Here is a 25,652-nt window from a genome sequence, read left to right on the forward strand (position 1 = left end):
GAAGTTGACGAACCAGGAGTGGTTAAGAATACTCGGGGAACCAGAAGTGGTTTAAGAATACTAACGTCGACGAGTGAAGTTGACGAACCAGAAGTGGTTTAGAATACTTGTAATCTATTGTGATTAGTGGAACCCTTCAGTTGAAGGAGACTGGATGTGGCTCAGGTCGAGCGAACCAATATAAAACTCTTTGCACTTCTTATCTTTTCTTCAGACGTAATTTTTGGTTAGTTTATATATCATATTAAAAATTTCGTCCATTATTAAATTTAAACATTTTTCTCTTTAGTTTTTACATAAAAGAATACTTTGACCCTATAAAAAAAAGCTTACAAATTGACTTCTACAATAGATATTTTCAATACAGAAAAATAAAATAAAAACAAAGTTTTAAGTGTGGGGCTGGAATGTAGAAACTTTTTTAAGGTAAAGACTACATAAAATGCCTTTTTTCTTGTAAAGACTAAAATAAAAAAATAATTTCAAGCGTATGAATTAAATTTAATATTGTTATAGTTTTATTAAATTTCAAGCACCGTTTTAGAAAAGTTTCTCCTGTAAGGAATAAAATAATTTTCTTTTACAAATATGAAATAAAGTATAAAATAATTTCAAGTGTAGAAACTAATTTTTTTTTAAATAAAACACATCCAATTAAAATTAATGAATCATATTTTCTTTTCAACGAAACAAATGAAATTTATTTAATAACAAAAATGCGTTGAAAAAAATGTATCACATAATTTAACGTGTTACATTTTTAAGCTTTTTTTTATAGGGTCAAAGTATTCTTTTATGTAAAAACTAAAGAGAAAAATGTTTAAGGATAAGGAATTGATTCTGGGTTCATAATTCATTTTGAGTAGAAGCAACTTTTGCTCTGAATAAAAAATTATATAGTGCCTTTTACTATCAACATGCTTATAGAACGAAAACATCCAACATGAATCACATCACTTCAAAATCAATTTTACATAGCCTCACCCAAACACGCACTAAGACAATAAGATTTGTGAAATTAGGAGAATTTTTCATTATTATATTTGACCAATTCAGTAGTATATTTGTAATTTGTAATTTGTAATGTGTATAAATAGGATGACACACGAAAACTTATAAAACTCAATTGAAGATAGAATTAATTTTGTTTAATTTGAATATGAAGAAAAATGATTTATTTAATTAAATAAATGATAATAAATGGGTAATCTGTTGAGAAGGATTAGTAATAGAAGCTTGATAGTTTTGGTTATAAAAAAATTATTAAATTAAAGTTATATTATTTATATTTCTCTACACTTTTTTATTAAAAAAACAGATCTATTTTTTTAAAATAAATAAATTTCCTAATTAAACGCTTTTCAATTTTTTTTTCGGTTCATCTCTCCAATAATAAAATTACTCACACCTCAGTTTTATTCTTCTTTATACCTTATTTTCGTATTCTCATTTTTTTTAATTTTTTAAATCCTTTATTTTTCCTTCCTTTTTATCATCCTTCAAATCCTTTACATCTGTTCTTTTTTTTTTCAATATAAAAAATAATAAAATGTTATAAATGTTATTCCTTACAATTTACAATACAATATATGATTTAATGTATTATATTATTTTTTTCATCAATGATACTTTATGATTTATTTAAGTAATAAGACTTGATATATTTAGTGATTAGTCATTATTGATTGGATGAAAAATTGTATCAAGAAATTGAAAAGGAATTTTGAATTCTTGAAAAGATAACTTCTCACAATCTAACAAATATATTTTAATATGTGAGACTAGTAATTTTAATGTTAAAGTGATTTTTTTTTTGGTGAACTAGCAACAAAGATTACAACTTAGCAATATGTGTTTATAGATCAAAATATTTTTGGATAAGATATATGTGAGACCCATAACCTTATCCTTTCTCCATTTTACCCTTATCCGCTATTTTTCTCACTTGGCTGAAACACTTTACTCTAACTCTCTCTCTCAATTCTTCCTTCACTCTCCTTACATTTGGTTTTCCTTGGACCCATAGGTGGTGCTGACTAGGTGGTTCGAATTTCTTCTCCTCCGTGGCCATTCAAGCTTGCTCCTTGCCGTTTGTTCAAGTTTCTCCTCCTCGTTCAAGTTCTTAGTCTCCCGGAGCTCGAATTTCTTGATTTGAGGTAAGGGAAGCTAGTCCTTTGCTTTGTTTGGCTGAAAACGAGTTCTAAGCACTCTTTGGTGGTAGGATGTTTGTTTCATTTGAGCTGAGAACTGTTGAAATTGCTGATTTGGGGGTCTTTCAGGTTTTTGGGGTTTTTGGAGAAATTTTGGGAAATTCCTTGGATTGTGTTTGCATGTTGAAAATGAGGCATTTTTATTGATATTTGATGAGAATGGGAACTTTTGGCTAGATTGCATGTGGATTTGCTGTTAAGTTTTGCAGGATTTGGACAATTTTCGAACTTGGGGATAGTTGTTGTTGAATTCGCGCTGGGCGCTGTTCTTCGCGCCGGGCGCGTGACCACTAGGAGACTCTATTTAAGCAAGTCGTCGAGCGCAAAGCTGTGTGCGCCGGGCGAGCTTGCAAATGGGAGTCTCTGGTTGGCCCGCGCCGGGCGTGACTTGGGTCGCGCCGGGCGCGATACCAATGGTGACACGTTTTGGGTACTATGGTGCCGCGCTAGGAGCGCGTTTGGACTCGCTGGGCGCAGAGGCTCCTTGGGAGTCTCTGCCAAGAGGGCGCTGGGCGCAATGCGAATTGCGTCGGGCGCGAGACCTTGGTAGGTCTCTGCCTTCCCCATGCTGGGCGCGGGGTAGGCCACGCTGAGCGCACGAGACTCCTTAGAGTCTCTGCCTGGCAGGCGCTGGGCGCAATTGGAATTGCGCCAGGCGCGTGAGAGCCTTGGACTCTCGGGTAGAGTCTCGCTGGGCGCGAGTACTCTTGCGCTGGGCGCGATGGCCTCTGGTGCTCTCGGGTTGAGTTGCGCTGGGCGCGACCTCGAGTGTGCCGGGCGCGAAAGGAGATATTGAAATATATGATGTTTGCTGTTCAATTGTGCTGAGATTGTTAATCAATGTTGTTATATGCTGAACTAAGTTGTATTTGATGAATATGTTGTGATGACTAGGTGATAGTGCTGAGAAAATAATGTGAGGCTGTATTAGAGGTATATTGTTGAGCTGGAATCGATGAATTAAAATGTAAAATTTTATAGTATAGTGGAACTATAGAGGGTTGGGCTGAATTGTGAAAAATAAGTGTGTTGAATTGTTGTGTCGTGTTGTGCTAAGCTGTGTTGTGCTGTGCTATGTTGTGCTGTGCTGAGTTGTGTGATATTATAGCCGCTAAGTCGGTGCTGTTATTAGCCACATGTGTGGTACTGTTATAGCCGCTAAGTCGGTGTTGTTGTTGCCGCTTTGCGTGCTGTTATAGCCACTTGAGTGGTGCTATTATTGCTGCTAAGCAGTGCTGATATTGCCGCATTACGGTGCTGATATTGTTGCGTGTTGTGAGTGGTATAAGTTGTACGGGTGTGCTGATAGCTGCAGCGGTTGTTTATCATATTGATATATATTTGTATGTTGATTTTTAATTACACTAGCTTACCCTTTGTTGTTTCCATGATGTTTGGACTGCAATGATCATACTATGTATGGGAGCAGAGCAGGGATAGGTGGGAGTCTTGTGGTGAGTCTTCAGCAGACCGGTGGAGCTGATCTCTTTTGTGATTCTTTTTGTTGTTGAGCTACTTGGGATAGTAGCATATGATTGTATTTTATTTTTTTTGGTACACTTTAACTCTATTTCAGATTGGATCATGTATATGTATATTCTAGACTCTATATGTATACAGTTGTTCTTTTCTGTGCTGTGTTTCTAGTGTGTTGTGTCGTGTGTAGTGACCAGCCGGGTCGTTACACTTTAGTGGTATCAGAGCAGTTCGAGTCAGTGGACACTCTTTGGGGGTGGTCCCTTTAGGCATTTGTTGTGATAGCTCTGTGTTGTGCTGTCTTGCTGTGATGTTTGTTGTGCTGAAATTGTTGTGATGATTTATTGTGTTGTTGATTGTGGTTTGGTTTAGTTATTGTTTACTAAAGATGCTGTTACTTTTGTAGACGATGACTAGGACCAACGAGCAGATAGCCCGTGCCATAGAGATGATGGCTATGGCTATGCAACAGCAAAATGCCTATTTTGCTAGGATGGAGGCTGAGAGAGCTGCAGCTGGTGTAGCAAGACCTACAGGGTCACAGGAGAGTCGGGACCTTGCTGAGTTCCGAAAATGCCATCCCCCACAATTCACGGGAGATGCGGATCCAGAGGCTGCTGACCGCTGGATATGTGAGTTAGAGAAGATCTTTGCTGTTTTGGGATGTTCTCCAGAGAAGAGGCTGGCATATGCTGTGTATATGCTGGTGGGAGAGGCTGAACATTGGTGGAGAGGCACCTATTAGATGCTTGCTGCTAAAAGAGTTACAGTTGACTGAGAGTGCTTCCGGACGGTGTTCATGGAGAAGTACTTTCCAGAAAGCGTGAGGCATGCCAAGGAGGCAAAGTTTATGCGATTGCATCAGGGAGGGATGACAGTTTCTGAGTATGCGATGAAATTCGAGCACCTGGCTCGTTTTTATTCGCAAGGTATAGCTGAGGCCTGGAAATGCAAAAAATTTGCTGATGGGTTGAGATATGAGCTGAAGAGGGTGGTGGTGCCTATGGCCATCACTGAGTTCTCGGCCTTAGTGGAGAAGGCGAAGGTGTTGGAGCGGTTGGAAGGTGGTAACCGTGCCGTGAGGACTGCTGGGGGGCCATCTGGGTCCAAGAAGGGTGAGAGTCAGAGGAAGCCGTATGATAGGCCCAAACCACAGCAAGGGGGTTCTGTTATTCGACAATCTTCCAGTGCTGCTAGTGGAGGTAGACAGAGTGGAGGTGCCACTCTGAGATGTTACAGGTGTGCTGGGCCCCATTTTGTCAGGGACTGTCCACACACGGAGAGCCGTTGTTTCAGATGTCATCAGATGGGCCACGAGTCGGCCAACTGTCCTACTAGGAGCAGACCAGAGAGGAGCACTCAGAGGAGTGATGTGCAGAGGGATGATACTCAGAGGAGTAGTGCACAGAGAGCTGATACTCAAAGGGGTGATAGACCCACTACTACTGGTAGGGTATTTGCCTTGACGGGTGCTGAGGCTTCGACTTCTTCTGATCTTGTGAAGGGGAAGGGCAAAGCCGCTGGTAAGGATGTGATGATTCTCTTTGACTCTGGTGCTACGCATTCCTTCATATCTTATGCATGTGCTACTTTGTTGGGTGTGCTTGTGTGTGATTTGGGGTTGAGACTGCTTGTGTCGACGCCCGCTTCTGCTTTGGTAGTTGCTTCCGAGTTGTGTGTTGGTTGTCCGATTGTGGTGAATGAGAAGAGGTATAGGGTGAACTTGATTTGTTTACCCTTGGTGGATATTGACATAATCTTAGGGATGGATTGGTTGTCTGCCAATCGCATCCTTATAGATTGTGCCAATAAGAGGCTGATTTTTCCTCATATTGAGGATGAGCTGTTGATTTTAGCTGGCCAAGCTGAATCATTAGTGAGAGACAGAGCAGAGTGTTATCTTCTGCTTGCTGCGTTGAGTGTTGAGACCGAGAGGGTCATTGCTGACATTGAGGTGGTGCGGGATTTTGCTGATGTTTTCCCGGATGAGGTGCCAGGGTTGCCTCCTATTAGGGAGATGGAGTTCAGCATTGACTTGGTTCCAGGTGCGGGACCAATGTCGGTCGCTCCCTATAGGATGGCTCTTGCTGAGCTAGTTGAGCTGAAGGGTCAGTTGGAGGAACTGTTGGAAAAGCAGTTGGTGCGGCCGAGTGTTTCACCGTGGGGTGCTCCAGTGTTATTGGTAAGGAAGAAGGATGGAGGTAGTCGACTGTGTGTTGATTATCGGAAGCTGAACAAGTTGACCATTAAGAACAAATATCCACTTCCCCGGATAGATGACTTAATGGATCAACTGAGGGGAGCATCGGTGTTTTCCAAAATTGACTTGAGGTTAGGCTATCACCAGATTAGGGTGAAGGAGGGTGACATACCGAAGATTGCTTTCAGGACTAGGTATGGTCACTATGAATATGTTGTGATGTCGTTCGGTGTGACCAACGCCCCCGCAGTGTTCATGGACTACATGAACAGGATCTTCCGGCCGTTCTTGGATAAGTTTGTTGTGGTGTTCATTGATGACATCTTGATTTATTCAAGGACCCGGGAAGAGCACGGTGAGCACTTGAGGGCAGTGCTGGAGATTTTGAAGGCGAAGCAACTGTATGCTAAGCTTTCAAAATGTGAGTTCTGGTTGGATGAGGTGAAGTTCTTGGGACATGTGATCTCAGCTGAGGGGATTGCTGTTGATCCGGCTAAGGTGGAGTCGGTGTTGCAGTGGGAACGTCCAATGACTGTCACGGATATTCGGAGCTTTCTGGGTTTAGCGGGTTACTATCGAAGGTTCATTGAAGGATTCTCTAAGATAGTAGCGCCTCTGACCCAGTTGACGAGGTAGGAGCAGCCGTTCATATGGACTGATGCTTGTGAGCGGAGTTTTGAGGAGCTGAAGCGGAGATTGACCACTTCTCCTGTGCTGGTATTGCTGGATTCTAGTGAGCCTTTTGATGTGTACTGTGATGCTTCTCACCAAGGTCTGGGGTGTGTGTTGATGCAAAACAGGAGGGTGGTGGCGTATGCTTCAAGGCAACTGAAGAATCATGAAAGGAATTATCCTACTCATGACCTAGAGTTAGCAGCTGTGGTGTTCGCCTTGAAGATATGGAGGCATTACTTGTATGGTGCTCGGTTCAATGTCTTCAGTGATCACAAGAGTCTGAAGTACTTGTTTGATCAGAAAAAGCTGAACATGAGGCAGAGGCGGTGGATGGAGTTTCTAAAGGATTACGATTTTCAGTTGATGTATCATCCGGGCAAGGCCAATGTGGTGGCAGATGCGCTGAGTAGGAAATCCATCCACATATCGAGTATGATGATGAAGGAGCTGGAGCTGGTTGAGGAGTTCAGAGATTTGAATCTCTGTGTGGAGTTAGCTCAAGATCACATTAGTTGTGGGATGATCACCATAACTAATGAGTTCTTGAGGCATGTTGGACTCAAACAGTTGCAAGACGTCGAGCTGACGAAGCTTCTTGGTTTGCTGGGTACCGAGAAGGCTGTTGGTTTTGAGCTGGGAGAAGATGGAATCTTGAGGTTTAAGGGCAGAATTTGCCTACCTCAGGATGCTGAGCTGAAGAGAGCTGTGTTGGAGGAAGGTCACAAGAGCAGACTTAGCATACATCCGGGTATGACTAAGATGTGCCAAGACCTTAAGAAGACTTTCTGGTGGTCTGGTATGAAGAGGGAGATAACTGAGTATGTGGCGGCCTGTCTGACCAGTCAGAAGGCGAAGATTGAGCATCAGAAGCCGAGTGGGTTGATGCAACAGATTGAGATTCCTGAATGGAAATGGGATAGCATTACTATGGATTTTATCGTGGGGTTGCCTAGGTCAGCTAGGAATAGTGATGCTATCTGGGTGATTGTTGACCGGTTGACCAAGTGTGCGCATTTCTTGCCTGTCAACATCAAGTGGCCCTTGGAGAAGCTGACACAGTTGTATGTGAAGGAGATAGTACGGTTGCACGGGGTGCCTTCTAGTATTATTTATGACCGAGATCCGAGGTTCACTTCTAGATTTTGGCAGAGTCTACATCAGGCCCTAGGCACAAAGCTGAAGCTGAGTTCTGCTTATCATCCACAGACAGATGGTCAGTCAGAGAGGACAATCCATTCCTTGGAGGATCTGTTGAGGGCTTGTGTGTTAGACAACTTGGGTAGCTGGGAGGAGGTCCTACCGTTGGTAGAGTTTACTTATAACAACAGCTTTCATGCTAGCATTGGGATGGCACCGTATGAAGCCTTATATGGCAGGAGATGTAGGACTCCTCTATGCTGGTATTAGGATGGTGTGTCAGTAGTGGTGGGACCGAAGCTGATCCTACAAACTACTGAGAAGGTGAAGATGATTCAGGAGAAGATGAAGACTGCTTAGAGTAAGCAGAAATCATATGCTGACAAAAGGCGTAAGCCTTTGGAGTTTGCCGAGGGGGAGCATGTGTTTCTGAAGGTGACTCCGACTTCTGGTGTGGGCAGAGCGCTGAAGGCAAGGAAGTTGACACCGAGGTTTGTGGGTCCCTATCAGATTATACAGCGTGTGGGTCCAGTTGCTTACCGGTTGGCTTTGCCACCGTCTCTTTTGAACCTACGATGTATTTCATGTGTCTCAGCTGAGGAAGTATATTCATGACCCTAGTCATGTAGTGGAGCTAGACGATGTTCAAATGAAGGAAAACCTGACGTATGAGAAGTTGCCAGTAGCCGTAGTGGATCATAAGCTGAAGGAGCTGAGGGGCAAGTCCATTACTCTGGTGAAAGTCCTGTGGGATGCGGCTACTGGTGAGGCTACTTGGGAAGTGGAGCAGCAGTGCAGGGAACGGTATCCGTTCCTATTCTCAAGTAAGTCTATTTTCGGGGATGAAAACTCCTGTTGTTGGGGAGATTGTGAGACCCATAATCTTATCCTTTCTCCATTTTACCCTTATCCGCTATTTTTCTCACTTGGCTGAAACACTTTACTCTAACTCTCTCACTCTCAATTCTTCCTTCACTCTCCTTACATTTGGTTTTCCTTAGACCCATAGGTGGTGCTGACTAGGTGGTTCAAATTTCTTCTCCTCCGTGGCCATTCAAGCTTGCTCCTTGCCGTTTGTTCAAGTTTCCCCTCCTCGTTCAAGTTCTTAGTCTTCCCGGAGCTCGAATTTCTTGATTTGAGGTAAGGGAAGCTAGTCCTTTGCTTTGTTTGGCTGAAAACGAGTTCTAAGAACTCTTTGGTGGTAGGATGTTTGTTGCATTTGAGTTGAGAACTGTTGAAATTGCTGATTTGGGGGTCTTTCGGGTTTTTGGGGTTTTTGGAGAAATTTTGGGAAATTCCTTGGATTGTGTCTGCATGTTGAAAATGAGGCATTTTTATTGATATTTGATGAGAATGGGAACTTTTGGCTGGATTGCATGTGGATTTGCTATTAAGTTTTGCAGGATTTGGACAAATTTTGAACTTGGGGATAGTTGTTGTTGAATTCGCGCTGGGCGCTGTTCTTCGCGCCGGGCGCGTGACCACCAGGAGACTCTATTTAGGCAAGCCGGCTGGCGCAAAGTTGTGTGTGCCGGGCGAGCTTGCAAATGAGAGTCTCTGGTTCGCCTGCGCCGGGCGTGACTTGGGCCGCGCCGGGCGCGATACCAATGGTGACACGTTTTGGGTACTATGGTGCCGCGCTAGGCGCGCGTTTGGACTCGCTGGGCGCAGAGGCTCCTTGGGAGTCTCTGCCAAGAGGGCGTTGGGCACAATTGGAATTGCGCCAGGCGCGTGAGAGCCTTGGACTCTCGGGTTGAGTCTCGCTGAGCGCGAGTACTCTTGCGCTGAGCGCAATGGCCTCTGGTGCTCTCGGGTTGAGCTGCGCTGGGCGCGACCTCGAGTGCGCCGGACGCGAAAGGAGATATTGAAATATATGATGTTGGCTGTTCAATTGTGCTGAGATTGTTAATCATTGTTGTTATATGCTGAACTAAGTTGTATTTGATGAATATGCTGTGATGACTAGGTGATAGTGCTGAGAAAATAATGTGAGGCTGTATTAGAGGTATATTGTTGAGCTGGAATCGATGAATTAAAATGTAAAATTTTATAGTATAGTGGAACTATAGAGGGTTGGGCTGAATTTGAAAAATAAGTGTGTTGAATTGTTGTGTCGTGCTGTGCTGTGTTGTGCTGTGTTGTGCTGTGCTGAGTTGTGTGATATTATAGCCGCTAAGTTGGTGCTGTTATTAGCCATATGTGTGGTGCTGTTATAGCCGCTAAGTCGGTGCTGTTGTTGCCGCTTTGCAGTGCTGTTATAGTCACTTAAGTGGTGTTGTTATTGCTGCTAAGCAGTGCTAATATTGCCGCATTGCGGTACTGATATTGTTGCGTGTTGTGAGTGGTATAAGCTGTACGGGTGTGCTGATAGCTGTAGCGGTTGTTTATCATATTGATATATATTTGTATGTTGATTTTTAATTACACTAGCTTACCCTTTGTTGTTTCAATGATGTTTAGACTGCAATGATCATACTATGTATGGGAGCAGAGCAGGGATAGGTGGGAGTCTTGTGGTGAGTCTTCAGCAGACCGGTGGAGCTGATCTCTTTTGTGATTCTTTTTGTTGTTGAGCTACTTGGGATAGTAGCATATGATTGTATTTTATTTTTTTTTGTACACTTTAACTCTGTTTCATATTGGATCATGTATATGTATATTCTAGACTCTATATATATATAGTTGTTCTTTTCTGTGCGGTGTTTCTAGTGTGTTGTGCCGTGTGTAGTGACCAGTCGGGTCGTTACAATATATAACATGTAAAATTCAACAAGAGTAATAGAAAAAACATATTACTTATAGAACTAGACACAAATAATATTAAACTCATACAAGTATTAAGACCTTAACAATTACAACTTACTATAACATTTATTTTTATTTTATTTGTGATAAAACAACACTTCACATATATGAACACATATTTTTACACCCATAAACATATTATGATAGCACATCATATACATTGTATAGAACATATATTTTTTGGGGTTTTTTTATCAAGACACAAACATATGCAACCTATAATATTTTTCAGAAAATTCTAGCCTTGGCAGAAAATGTATACTAACCTTCGCTGGAAAATCGAGAAAATGCCCTTCACCGCAATTCAATCAGTCAGAAAGATGGAGAATCACCCACCGATGACGAGAAGCTCTTCGCCGGAACTCGCCGTCACTCAAAATGCCACCACGAACTCGAAGAAGCCTTCACCGGAAATCGGCCAAGAACGAATATTAACCAAGCTAGGTCGCGCACGAAGAAGACGAAGGCGCGCCTAGGAATATAAAAACCTTTTTACGTCGGACTACATATAGGTCCGACGTAAAGTTTGATATCTACGTCGGCTGTAGCTTCTGTTTGACGTAGATTTCAAATTTTACGTCGGCTACATAGATGTTCGACGTAATAAAGTTGGACTTATTTTCAAAAATGCCACCGCGTTTTTTTTACGTCGCATATTTGTATGTCCGATAAAAACACCCTAACATAAATTCTATATTTTACACTAGTGTTGATAACCTTAATTAACTTTTTTTGTTTCTTTATCAGTATTCTAAAATTTTACCTTAAATTAATCTAATTTGATTGAGAGGTTTGTAAATCTGACTAAGAATAATTTTCGTCAAGGATTAAACTCAAACATTATCCAAATAATTTGACCTTGAATTTAACACATTAATCACTTATGTCTAACTTTTTAGTTATATACGTAGTGAACTTATATTCTTATATTTATTTATGGTTGTTAAGGGATACTCAATTAGTCATTCTATTCACTGCACCCTCTTTCATTCAACCAGGAAAGAAAAAAAGAAATTCTGAAAACCACCCAAAAGTAGAGAGCACTTTAAAGTGATGAAGACTAAATTTCAAGTCCTCAAACATAACTTTGGGTGGTACATAATATATGTAAAGGAAATAAAATAAATCTCACATTAAATTGAAAGCTTTTGCTGGTAATCGTAAGCAAAGAGGGGAAAAAAAAAGGGTAGAAAGCTGGCTATTATCAATATTGTTACCACTCTAGACCTATAATGCTATCCTAGACCCCATTAAGTCCAACCCAATTAATGTCAAGATGTTAGAACTATGTGACTAGTGTGGTGCTGCAACTTACCAAACTCCAATGAATATAGACTCCTCTATATTGCTCTCTCCATCATATAATAATAATTTTTGTGTTAAAACAATGCTAAAAATAAGTGTTATTTTATTTTTAAAATTTATTATTAATTAATTTTTATTCATTTTTTAATAATATTATTTTATTAAAACATTATTTGTTATGTTACATTGTTTCCAATAAAAAAAAATTAGTTCCCTTAAAAATGATATATTGGAGTCAGAGGTAGAAATTAAGCCAAATTATTTTATTGAAATTAAATAAAGTAGTAATAAAATTAACTCGTAAAATTGTTATACTCTTTTATCTATCTATTAACTCTTTGTGGTATTTATGAAAGAAAAATTATTAAAACACTTATTATATGGAATGAAAAAGTATATATATATATATATATATATATATATATATATATATATATATATATATATATATATATATTGATCTAACGATGATGTTTCTTCATATATATGTTTTTCTTTCATTTTGATTATTTTGTGCTGTTTATAGTGATCAAAAGGCAAGTTTTCTACTGTTAGCAAGGGTTGGTAAAGAATGGCATGAACATGCTGGACATTTACTAGATGACAAATTTAAGTGTTTGTTAGAGGGTTAGGTAAAGTAATACATCGAGTAAACATCCAACTTAATCAATAAATTGACAATTTTTATTTTAGTTCTTGAAAATTTAAGAAAAAAATATAGTTTTTTTTTTAATTTTTAATCTATTATTTTCATTTATATTACTCTCTTCATTAAATTTTATCTATTAACTTTAATGGGCTTCATATATGTGATATGTTAAATACTTGACATATTTGTACGATTTACATATATATAGTCAAGGTGTAACATCTCAATTTTTAGAAATTAAATAAATAAGTTATTTTAATAAAAATTATATTATAGGTTTAATTAATTTTATTAATTAAGTTTATAATATAAATAAATATTGTTATTAAATTAAATAAAATTAAAGAGGGTCTATAAGTAGAGGGTAAAACTTATTAAAAACAAATAAAAAATAATGGTTAGATTTTCTTTATACGACTTTTTAAATATTAAGAACACCTATAAAAGAGAATCTAAAGAAGGGTATTAGAGAAAGTATGAAGTAACAACTGAGGTTGTGGAGAATGCGTTTGTGCTGTAGAATTGTACTCGAGGTAAGGGGAAATTGAGAATGCCGAATTTGTGAGCATGTATGAGGTGTAGAGGTAGTGAAGCAACCCCTAAACCTCTTAGGTCTCTGTTTGAATTTCTATGGGTGCCTATGTGTGAATATGTTGTTGTGAGTATTATGATGTTTTAGCAAAATTCATACATATATTTTGACCAAGTTAATTTGATGATAAATTGATGTGTTTTAAGGGTTAGTGTTAGGCGAGTGAGAATGCTAGAGAGGTCTCTAACTTCTTTGCACTAGGCGAGTGATTTCTTGCCTAGCGCTACATTGACATCATTTTATTAAAAGGATTGACGTCAAGCGTGACCTGGGTCATGTCGGGTAGTTTGGTTCTAGAGGGGTCTTTGACTTCTTAGTGTTGGACATGGGAGTACCTATGCCAGGCACAAATTAGGCAAATGGGTCCTTAGCTCTTCACGTCGAACGTGGGCACCACCATAATTTTTAGAATAATTATGTTTTTAAGAATAATCTAGTAAAGGAGAAGTTTGTGAGAAGTGATTAACGTTAGAATTAAAAGGAAGAGAATAAAAGGTTGATATTTTAAATAAGATGAATGGTTATTATTGAATGAATGAATGTGGAGTGATATATGTATTGAATTGAGTATGGTCATGAATGATGGAAAGGAAAAAAATTGTATATATAATAGCATGATTATGATGTTTGTCTTTAGTACTATTCCTATACCTTATAAGTGTTATACATGAATGAGATATATTTTCACTCCATGTGTTTATTATTGTTTGTTTTTGGGTTGATTGTCACTTGTAGGATTAGACCAAGTACAAGAAAAGAAGTTTAATGGAGGCGAAGCTTAACGCTTCAATGGTTATTTGAGATCTTGCAATGATAATGTAACATTGGGACTAGAGAGATTTATGCATTCTTTAGTTATAAAATGAAACTAATTTTACTTTATGTCATTTTGTGATGGAATTTTGTAAAACAGACGATTTGTGCCTCGTTATGAACTTATGTTTTAGTTTTAATTATGTTTTGGTTAAGAGTTTTTTAAAATTAAGTTTTGTGAACCATTTTACTATAGAGGTAAAGTTAAGTATTTTATAATGTTTTTAATTTAATTGCTTTTATTGTGAATACCGAGTATAAGGGTGTCACAAGGGACAATTTGGAAGATTTTAAAACTAAATATAAAAACTTGTAAACCATTTAATTTAGTCTTTGAGTTTGGCACCTACTAGTCACTAAAGTGTTAGTTCTTAAATTCTTACTAAAATCCTTCTTATCAATTTAAATGTTAATTCATATTTGTTATCTTTAAGAGTGTCCTAGTTGACACCTTAATTAAGGGGGTGTTTAATACACGGAAAGCTTTTACTTTTTTAGAAATCTGACATCAAAAATATTAGTTTCCCATGTTTGATCTGTTATTTAAAAAATATTCTTAGAAAATATTATTTTTCAAGAATGATTTTTAGATAGGTTTTTCACGAAATTATTCTCATGGAGAAGGTGGCAAACTAACTTTCCTGAGATAAAACAAAAAATTAATACGGTAAAAATGTTACGTTACTTTTATTTATATATTTAATGAAGTAAAAATCTTTGATTCTCAAGTAACATTTAAAAACATTTCTATAAATATTTATGACTAACCAAATATATTTTTATGATTTTTAGGAATAATAATTTTCAAGATTTATGATTCTCAAAAATCATGATTTACAGATATAAAAAAAAAATTTGTTGTGTTCCAAATGACCACTAAGTCCACTAAATGTCTTTGTCATACACTTGGAATAACTTTCATGTCCTTGTTAGCAAAAGTTATGGTTTTGCACCTTCATAATTATCTTTTGTATCTTTACTTTACACTACTTACAATTACTATGTGCACCGTTGAGACTTCAAAAAACTCTTAAACATGAGATTTTCCTAACTAGAACAATGAACCAATTTTAAGACCCACATTGCAAGGATTCAATATCACATTTTGTTTCATATTCACTATTTTCTTCATCTCTTGTAGGGATGACAAGTAAATTTGTATCTGAGTAATATCCAATTTTGGTTTGACTTTAATAGAGAATACTCGATTTAACCAGATATAGATACGTATACGAGTAATACCCAATTTATTGAATAAGGTATGAGGATAAAGATGAGTATATACATACTCGCACCGTACCAGTACCCACTTTGAATTTCTAGAAACTTAATTTAACTTTTTTTAGAATTTACTTGATATTTATGTAATTCTTACTCCATTTTAAATTTATTTCAAATAAAACTTAATTAATGTAATTTTGTAATTACTACTCTATGTTAAAAAAAATTACAAAAAAATATTTAATTAATTTCTGAATGGTGTGTATATATCCAATACCTAATAAAGACGAAAATAGTACACAAATTTCATACTCTTCGAGTATGGAGATAAGTATGGACATAAGATACAAGAATAGAGACACGAATGATATTGAAACTTGTATCTGCTCTGCTTCGATGTCATCCATAGTCCCTCGCCACAATCAAATATAAGTCTTCTTCAAGTTTTGCGAGGACGAGAAACATAAATCCATGACATATGGTACAACAATAACTATTATCTTATGCACAATGTTGTCATTGCATTTCGGTGTTAAATAATTCATAATGTTGTCACCACATGTGTCATAACCGGTTAATTCAATAAATTTACAATGTTTGACTTAACATTTTTATATTTTATCATATAAAAAACTACTTTAAAATTAAAGTTAATAATAATACCTTGAGAGAAAAAGTTAAAACTATTTAATAATTTGAGTTAATCACATACACTGCCAGTGTAAAAAAAATTTACACTGAGAACCAATTATATCTTTTAATTATGTCATATCACTGTAAACACATTTACTTTTAACAGTGACATGACACAATTAAAAGATATAATTGGTTACCGGTGTAAAAAAACTTTACACTGACAATATATTAGTTATTAACTCTAATAATTTTATGATTTGTTTATAACATTTATTTTTAGCTTTTTCCTTCAAGTCATTAGAAGTATGTTTGAGCTCACTTATAAGTTGACCGAAAACTTACAAGTTATAAATTAGAAATTAAAAAAACTAAAAGTTTATAAACTAATTGATTAAATTGAAAATGTTAAGTAAAATTAGTTAATAAGCTAGTTGATAAATGTAAAATGACAAAAAATGATTTTTATAATGAAAGTGAGAGAATGACAATGTAGGCAAAATAGTTTCTAAAATAAAAGAGATAAAAATAATAATTTCAAGTAAATTGAAGAATATAAAACTAAAAAAGAAAAAAATTAACTCAAAATTTATAAACTACTTTAATTAACTTACAAAAATAAGCAATAAACTATTTTAATTAACTTATGAAAACAAATTATACACTCTTAAAATAAGTTTAAGTATTAAACAAGCTTATTTTAATCAAATTAACTTATTAGGAAAAAAAAATTATATGCTCTTCAAATAATTTGTTAAACACACTACTCTTTGAAGGACATTCATGGAGGAACAAGGAAAAACAATGATGCATGAGTTGCCAAAGAAGAGCCACTCCAAGATAATGGATATAATAACACCAACTTGATTGAAGTGGCCACATATTATAGAATTCAAAATAAAGAAAGAGAAATATATTAGAAATAGAATTGCATTGAATTGACTGAATGATTAGGATCAAAATCCTATGCAGTTCAAAATGTAACTGCATGACCTGCAGTTCAATAATATGGCTATATTTTGAGTATTTAAAAGTTATATTTTCCTATATGTGTGTGTGTTTAATGGTTGAGATCATCTTCAGTTGAAATTCCAATCTACATAGGATCCTGATCCGAATGACCAAGTTGATTGAACTAATACACAGCACCTTGTATGTATAGGGAGCTCACAAAACTATCAGTTAGTTATTGAACTAGTGCACAAGTTATCAACTACCTAATATAGTTCCTCAAAAAATAAAAAATACTAACTCATAGAGTCAGTTAGAAAAGCAATCCACTAACTCAACTCCCTTAGGATTCGGTTGTTACACGTGTTGATGTTATAGTCTCTATTTAATGAAGATAGTAATAGCTCGGTGGGCTTAGAGAGAGCTCACAAAATCTGATACTTTCAACCATTCAACTTCACTGAGGAACGAAATGTCTAATAATATATATATCGAAGAGGGATCCGTTTATTCTATAAATAGGTCTACTTAGACTTATTCCGTTCAATAACTCATGTTTTATATCAAATTTTAACAATCTAAATGTTAAATTTAAAGTTTTTAATGCATAAAGTAAACGAATCCCTCATTTTATATATATATATATATATATATATATATATTAAAAAAAAAAAAAAAAAAAAAAGCAAAAAGCTCAGTTATTTCAGCGTTTTTCTGGTAAGCTACAAATAGTAACTTGTGGATAGAGAAAAAGTTCTTGTGAAAATGCTTCATCATAAAATCAATCACTTTCATTTTTTATGTTCAAACAAACAAGCCTTAGTCTCCTTGATGCATAAGCAGGCAAAAAGATACCATTATCATAACCCTAAAAGGACATCCAAATGATTAAAAATGCAGTTGCCTTTCCTCTTTCGGCATAATTGTTTACTATACACTGAATAGTTTATTTCAAATTTCCATTTCCTCAAGGTTTTAGGACTAAGATTAATGATACATGTAAGAGCCAAAACTCCCTCACTAGGAGGCTCAAAATATATAAACTGTGACTAAAAAGCTTGACCCACATAAATGATAAATGTGAATAAAAAATATAATCACCTTACAAGTTCGAGATTAGGTTACGAGTTTCTACACGCTTCATCCTGACTCTGGAACTTTCACTTCCCTTAGAACCTTTGCAGCATCCTCGGGGAACACAGGATTTATATAGCACCCAGTTCCAAGCTCAAAACCCGCAATTCCAATTAGTTGAGGTAATATCTGTATAAACCAGTGAGTGTATGCTAACTCTGACCCATTAGCATGAAGTGGACTAGTGTGAATCATATAGTTGAACGGTGGATTGTTCAACTGCAAAGACATCTTCCTGAGCATTAGTTTCAACAAACCTCCCAGTTCAACTGCCTGCAAAATAAAAGTAGAGAAATAATAATCAACTTATGGAACAAGAAACTCAAACAAAGGAGAATTAGCACGTGTGGATATAGTTTGATAACGGCAAGAAACGACATAGTGCACAGTATAGCAATACAAGGAGGACCATTGCTATGCTAAACCCTCAACATTCTAAAATCCACGATGTGTAACAATTACAAGGATGTTCAATCTGTACTATATTAAAATAAATCCCCAGAATTCAAATGTCCGTCAGACCCTAAAGCATTATTTATTGGTCACTATCCACTATTCATCTCTTAGTATCTGGATTAGATTGACATATATATATATATACAACCTGTTTGAATACAAGATAAAAGTGTTTTTTTAGAGTTTCTCTACCAGAAAAAGCTCCTTATTTTTAGAAGAGACTCAAAAGCTCTTATAAGTCTATATCCAAACAGGCTGATAGTACAAAGTGTGGTTAGACTGTTATGTGCTATAGCAAACCTGGTCCCCATTGCTTTAAGTGTAATTCCCGATTAACAATTATGGTATAAGGAAAAAATTGCTATAAGGTTTTAGTTCAATCAATTTACCAAGCATGAAGATGGCATGAAAAAGTACTTGCTACTCAGATATTTTTATGAGATCTAACAGTAACAGTTCCCTAGTAGAACTTGGCATCCCCAAGTATTATATAATTTCTAAGCACAGTCTCCAATGTCATTATTCAAGCACCAAAGAAAAGCAGTTATATTTCAAAATATAATAAGAGCAATAGGAACAACTACCAGTCTAATACCATTTCAGATCTAATTGTTCAATATGTTTCCGTCACATGCAATCACCATATATTGGAAATCAGCGTCAGGTCTTGTAAAGCAACTAAAATTAAGCCTTAAATTCACACCTCGTATCATATGCATTATATTGAAACCAGACAAAATATTTTACACATAGGAATCAACGGGACTAAACAAATAATGAATTGATACCTTTTCATCATCCAATTCATGGAAGTGAGCAGAGTGGTACCGAGGAACAATCCATATCTCAAAAGGAAATGTAGCAGCAAAAGGAACCAGTGAAAAGAAGTTAGTAGATGAATCAATTAAAAGATCTTCCCGTTGAATTTCACAAATAAGACATTTCCCAGTCTGATCAAAATAATCTTTCATACTGGCAAGACGGGCAGAAACACTAGGAGGAATAATTGGAAGGGCCATCATCTGACTGTGAGAATGACTCATTGATGCACCAGCTGAAGCACCATGATTTTTAAACACCTTCAAAGATTAATAAAAGCAAGTTTACATGATAAAACAAGTGCAAGAAGAAGAAAAAAAGTAGTTTATATAAGCAGAATGAGTAAGACCAGATCAATTTCAATTATTAATGTCATCGTAGAAAATGATAGAAATGTAGCACCCAACTACCATTTGATTATAGAATTATAACTTTAACCATAAAAGTAAATAGATCTATCATCAGTGATGCCAAGCAGGCAAATTGCATGTAAGCAACCATAGCTTACTGCTCAACTGCTCTCATTACCAAGAGAGTCTAACTTAGATGGTTGAACAGTGTGTGAGCTGTTTTAAACCCCTCAGTACCAAATTCAATTCATATGGATCAAGAAAAAAAAAACAATTGCTCTCATTACCTGATACGAACCCAAATCTCGCAGCAACAATTAAAGAGGAAAACAACACAATAATGAAAAATAGGGCATATATTATTTCTGAAGAAAAACAGGAATTACAGTGGAATGAATATCCTACTGCCACAGAGCTAACCTCCTTCAGAGAAACCATGCTCTTGGCCCATAACAAACCATTTGATTCTACCAGATGCCCTTTCTCTCTCCTCTAATTCCCCATATAACAGAATCCCGTCACACGCCCTCACTTATTGCCACATCAGCATTCTCACATCGGACCCTTCTATTCTTTCTAGAACATAATAGGCTACATAATGGCTTGGGCAATTTAAGTGCAAACTGCACATTTGGACCCAAATTAAAATCAACAATTATACTGTCTAGAAGTCATACTTCGCAATCACAACTGCACTCAGTAAGTGAACTAAAGCACATTTCTCTAATTGCAAATAAATCTAAGTTCTACATGCTATTTCTGAATTTCACTCAAGAGTTTATACCTTACATTGAAAACTATCAAGTATTAACACAACATATCAGTTCATATAGCATATGCTGCATAGAAAGCATATATTACATATTCCATCTAAAATTCCCACCAAAGCTTTTGAGAAACAAGCACGTAATAAAATACAATAAACAAAACAAGACATAGGAAGAAAGCAACTTCATACATTGCATAAATAAAGCAACAAATCCGATACAAAAACAACCAACAAAGCCATCAAAGGGCTGCAACTCCTCACACCCTTTGAAGCAAAAAAAAAAAAAAAAAAAATCTTGGAGCACAAGCAGTGGCCAAAACATCACAAAGTAATCCCAATATCTAAAGCAGACAGTCAAATTACTCCTCAAATAATATGCCAGTCAACTTACGTAAGGACTAATTTGGAAGACAATACACATTCAGAGATCACAGATGTTAGAGACTAATTCAACACAAGTGAGCAACTAATTTCATATTTTATTCATGAGGTTTTGCAATATTCAATGTCTGTAAGGCGAGAACAAATTCTACTGATAAAATACATACTTAGAGACTTCATACATCATTTCCATCATTCTGAAACTAATATGACCTCTGACTCGTGGAGTGAACAGTCAAATTAGTTCTTGAAAGATACAGTGCGAGTCATATTCATATTAGAACTTTGAGGAAAGATACACATAACACCAACATAGTGTGGCCGTACACCATAAAGGCCAAAGTAAAGAAGAGAAGTACCACCAAAAAGACTTGTGCAATTGATTAAATAAAAGATGATATACAAATAAGATCTGCAAGTATTAATAGAGTAAATGAACTACACTACAATGAGAGAGTTAAACATAGTAACAGGCACTCATGCAGTTAAGCAGTTGGAACAGTCAATTAACTAGCCTAACACTATCTATGAATGCTAACTAAATACCTATAATACTAACTTGGGTTGGCGTGAATGATGAGGAACTCATGTTGCTTGACTAAGTGACTGGTGTTTGAATCTTGCCTCTTGAGAATGCAAAAAACTCAAGTTGGGAAGAGATACACACCTATTTGATGTTTATCAAACCTTTAAGAGAGATTAACTTGTGTTCAACTAGGGATACTCCTGGGTGATGAACAAAACAAAACTAGCTACCTTTAATAGCTGTAAACCAAGTTATACCTAAGGTTCTTAAATGTACATTTCAAAGAATAATTTGCCAATGAAATATTCATTTGTATACTAAAGATCTATTTGGATAGACTTCCATAAAAGTACTTTTAGGAGAAAAAAATAAAAAGGAAAAATGAAATAAGCTTCTCTATAAGCTAAAACTAGCTTATGCATAAATTAAAATAAAGTTTTTAGAAAAACTAACATTAGAAACCTTCTACAAATTAGCTCAAGATAAAACTTATTTCATTTTTACTTTTCATGTTTTTATCCTAGTAGTATTTATGAAAATGTTTATCCAAACAGGCCCTAAGAGTGTAATAGGGACTTGAGCTGAACAATTTAAACTTCTTAGAAGCACTTCTAGGAGAAAAAAAAAATGAAATAAGTTTCTCCATGAGTTAAAATTAGCTCATGCATAAACTTCTCTTTTATTAATTTCTCCAAAATCTTATTTTTAACTCATGCGCACACTAATTTTAGCTTATGGAAAAACTTATTTTAATTCTTCTTTTTTTTTCCTAAAAATACTTCTGAAAAAGTTTATCCAAACAAACCTTAAGTGTTTATCAGTTAAACACAAACGCATAAGTTGTTTCTATAATCGAAAAAGAAACAATTAAATTGTTTTCATATAAGCTATAACTTATGGACACAAGTGTATTTTAATAAATTCTCCCAAACACCTACACCAGAAGTGCTTATATTATAAGATAATTCATTGAAACTTTAGAGACGTGTTTGTTTCAAGTAACGTTTGGTGGGAATATCTAAACTGTATTAAAAATGTTTACGAAGAGGCTCATTCAAACAAACCCTAAACTCAAATAAAGCGTAAATAAAAACAACTCCTCCAAACGCATCCTAATTTGGCAATGAAATAATAATCAAGAGGCACGAGAGAAGTAAGGAACGAAGGAACGAACCTGCACGTATCGGATGGATTCATGGCTCGCGACTTGGCGGATTCTCTCTGTATAAGCGAAGAAAACTCGCGCAATTTCCGAAGGCGACAAATCGCAGAGCTGAACCGGGTGAACCGGGGTTTCAATAACCACGTCATGGAACCCGAACCCGGCGAGGACCGAACCGGAAGGGGCCGGTTCGGGTTGGGTGAGGTCGCGGGAGAGAGCGGGGTAGAGGTTCTGGATGACCCGGATTTTCCAATCCGGGTCGCGGGGCGGGACCCGGAAGATTTCGGGCGCGCATTGGTGCTCGTGGCCGATGCAGAAGGGGCAGTGCTGGTTCGGGTTCGGGTCGGTTGGGGACTTGGATTTGAAATCGGAGGGTCGTTTGGCTCTGGCGGGTGAGAATATCACCCAGCGGTTCCACACCGCGTCTTTTCTCACTTCGGGGTTTCGGTTGCCTGAGGATGAGGCCATGCTCTTACGCTGTGCTCTTCTCTCTGATCAGTGGTCACTGTGTTCTGCTTCGTTGATTACTCCGTCTCTTCAATCTGCCCTTGCATCTGATTCTGCTTCGTTTCTGTTCGGATGTTTTAACTCTCCATTAAAAGTAATCATATGCTATAACCGATAACCATTGGAGAAGGCACACGTCTATTTTGTTTGATGCAACTATATAGTGAGAACTAAAATCGATATTGTTGATTAATTTAGCAAGGAAAAAAGCACTCCTTACCTATGTAAAAAAATAATTAAAAAAAATGCTCCTCTATACTAATATATAAAGGGAATATTTTTTTTAGGTAATTATTTTAATCTTTACTTTTTTTATCATTATACTTTTTTATTTTAAAAAATTAAAAAAAATTAATCAAATTAAAAAAAATATTTTTTAATCAAATTTAAGAACTTGAAACTAATGAATTTATACTTCTATACTAATATATAAAAGATATATCACTTTCAATAACTATTTTGGTTTCAACTTTTATATAGATCATTTTATCATTTGTTTATTTTTAATAACTACCTTTTTTATGAGTAATTTCTCATTGTTATTAATTTATTTTTTTCTTTTAATACAATGCAGGCACGAAATGTCTTTTTCCTGCTAGTTATTTTTAAAGAGAGTAGTTATTTTTTTATATATTTATTGTTCTTATTTTATCTTTAAATATAAATTAATGAGAAAATTAATAATATATAATATAAGAGTATAATTGTTTTTGAAAATGTAAAAAAAAATATTTTATTTATATATTATTATAGATTTTAAATAATTTTTTAATTAAAAATTTATAAATTGTGACATACAATTTTTTTCTTAATCATGGTATTGATACATGGTATTTAGGAGTAGCAAAATTGATCAATCCACCTAAAACGAGAAAAAATGAATTGACTTATAAAAGATATACAAGGGTGAGGTTCAAGTTGACCCACTTTAGTGAGTTGGTGGGTTGATAAGTTGATACACATGAAATTCACCAAAAAAAAAAAACTCAATTAAAATATTTTAATATAGATTATCATTTCAACATATAATTTAATTATTATTGGTAAAGTTAATTAGAGAAGTTATATTTTTCCATGCAAAAAGATAAATATATATATTTCTATTAAAAAAAGACATTATGCATGAAAATATACTAGTAAAAAATATGTGATTAAAATAATATTCTTCTATTTCATATAACATGAAAATAATTACCTAGAAAGAGAAGTTAAATTATAAAATTAAAACATTGATTCAACATAAGTTCACTACAAATTTATCTTTTAAGAGTATAAAACAAAACAAAGTGAGTTGACGGGTTAACCCGCTAAGCTAGTAGGTTGGGCAAACCAGTTGAGCAAGTTGGTAGATTTATTTATCCAACCTAACCCCAAAAATAGATGGGTTGACATAGATGGGTTGACAGGTTGACCTACTGGATTCAACTCACATTATTGTCCTTAATAGTATTGATACGAAGTATCTATAGTTGAAAGCTCCCAATTTCGTTTATTTCATACTTATGACCAAAATTCAAGCACTGGATAACTTAGTTAAGATTAGGGATGACAATGAAATAGGTCAGAGTTGAATTTTACTTTTTCCATCCTCGCCCTTGCAAAAGGTGGGTGGGGTGGGTTCAGGTTTGAATTTTAAAAAAGTATGTTTATATTTTTAGAATTCATCCTCATCTCCATCATACTTAGTTGGATTTGGATAAATTCATGGACACCGATCACATTGTTTTAAAAAAATAATTTACTTATACATTTTAAAATAATTAATTTATAAGTTAATATCTATATTATAATATAAATAATAATAATAAATTAGAAAGAACTTATAAATAGAAAATTTAAGAATTACATTATATTTTTAATTAAACGTATAATTTTAAATATGTTACTTAATTATTGTTGTTCTTACCGGAATTTGACCGTAGGGGTGATCCGTCCAGTGAGATCGGTGAGCCTCCTTTGCTTGATGTATTGGTGCTCCAAGATGGGGGAGGTACCTGCAAAAGAGACTCCGATGCCAAAGTTAGGGTTTGTATGAGTGATAGTCTCGTATAAGTAATGCACATACCTTAGAGTGAATTAGGGTTGCTTTGGGCTCTGGGCCTGAGATAAGATATGATAGCGAATCTCGTCTGGAGCGAGATCTTCGGTAATCAGTGATTAGATAATGGGTCTCATATGGGCGAGATTCTCGGGAATCAGTTGTGATCCACCTGAATGTCGAGCTGACGTCGTATGACGCGTGCCCGAGATCATCTGGCACTGTGATGCCGAGCTTGGAGTTCGGCTTCGCGGTACGGTCAGTACACTAGCCCCCTGAGTTCCGAAGACCGTAGGTCGAGGAGTTAAGACCGAGCTCGCCAGGGGGAAGTGACCCCTCGCGTTTGTCTACCTGTCAAGATGCCACGTGTGCAAAAGTCGTTTCGTATTTCGAAACGCGAGGTCGGCGCGTTAGTGGTCATGACGGTTATGCGATGATGGTTTCCTCTGTCATAATGGGTCTCATTTAATGCATGGTCAGGTGTGTCCCTTGGGTGACGTGTCGTGACCGTTTTGAAATTCTGGGGGAGAGTTTTTTCTTTTCTCTCACTCGCGCCTCTTTGCCTTCTTCACTTTACTCTTTCTTCAACTTCTTGCGTACACCGCTTCTCTCGTTTTCGTCCGTTCTCCATCTTCGTTTCAGTCACCGTTTCCGGTAACCCCTTCGTTGTTAGGGTCATTTTCTGAAGAGGAGTACCAGGTACTTCCTTTTTACTGTCTTCTTTTCTCTTCTTCCCGATTTTTCTTCGAATCTTTCTTTTCTTTTTCATGGCTGGGGGGAGTAGTGCCGGTTCTTCTGCGCCTTCTCGGGGTAAGGCGCGTGGTAAGGCAGTGGTTGCCGGGA

The 25,652-nt window shown here is 36.2% G+C and overlaps 1 protein-coding gene across 1 annotated transcript; it reads right to left on the reverse strand.

Annotated features, from left to right (window-relative positions):
- Nucleotides 1-17,552: 17,552 nt before the first annotated feature.
- Nucleotides 17,553-22,926, reverse strand: LOC109804166 (putative galactose-1-phosphate uridyltransferase). Its single transcript, XM_020365954.3, has 3 exons — nucleotides 22,277-22,926; nucleotides 19,046-19,336; nucleotides 17,553-18,074 (listed from the first exon to the last, which is right to left on the reverse strand). Exons 1-3 carry the CDS (start codon nucleotides 22,730-22,732, stop codon nucleotides 17,808-17,810), a joined length of 1,014 nt encoding a protein of 337 aa, XP_020221543.1. The 5' UTR covers nucleotides 22,733-22,926; the 3' UTR covers nucleotides 17,553-17,807.
- Nucleotides 22,927-25,652: the final 2,726 nt, after the last annotated feature.

The sequence above is a fragment of the Cajanus cajan genome, chromosome 1, assembly GCF_000230855.2.
Source record: "Cajanus cajan strain Asha chromosome 1, NIPB_CcT2T_4, whole genome shotgun sequence".
NCBI classification, from domain to species: domain Eukaryota; kingdom Viridiplantae; phylum Streptophyta; class Magnoliopsida; order Fabales; family Fabaceae; genus Cajanus; species Cajanus cajan.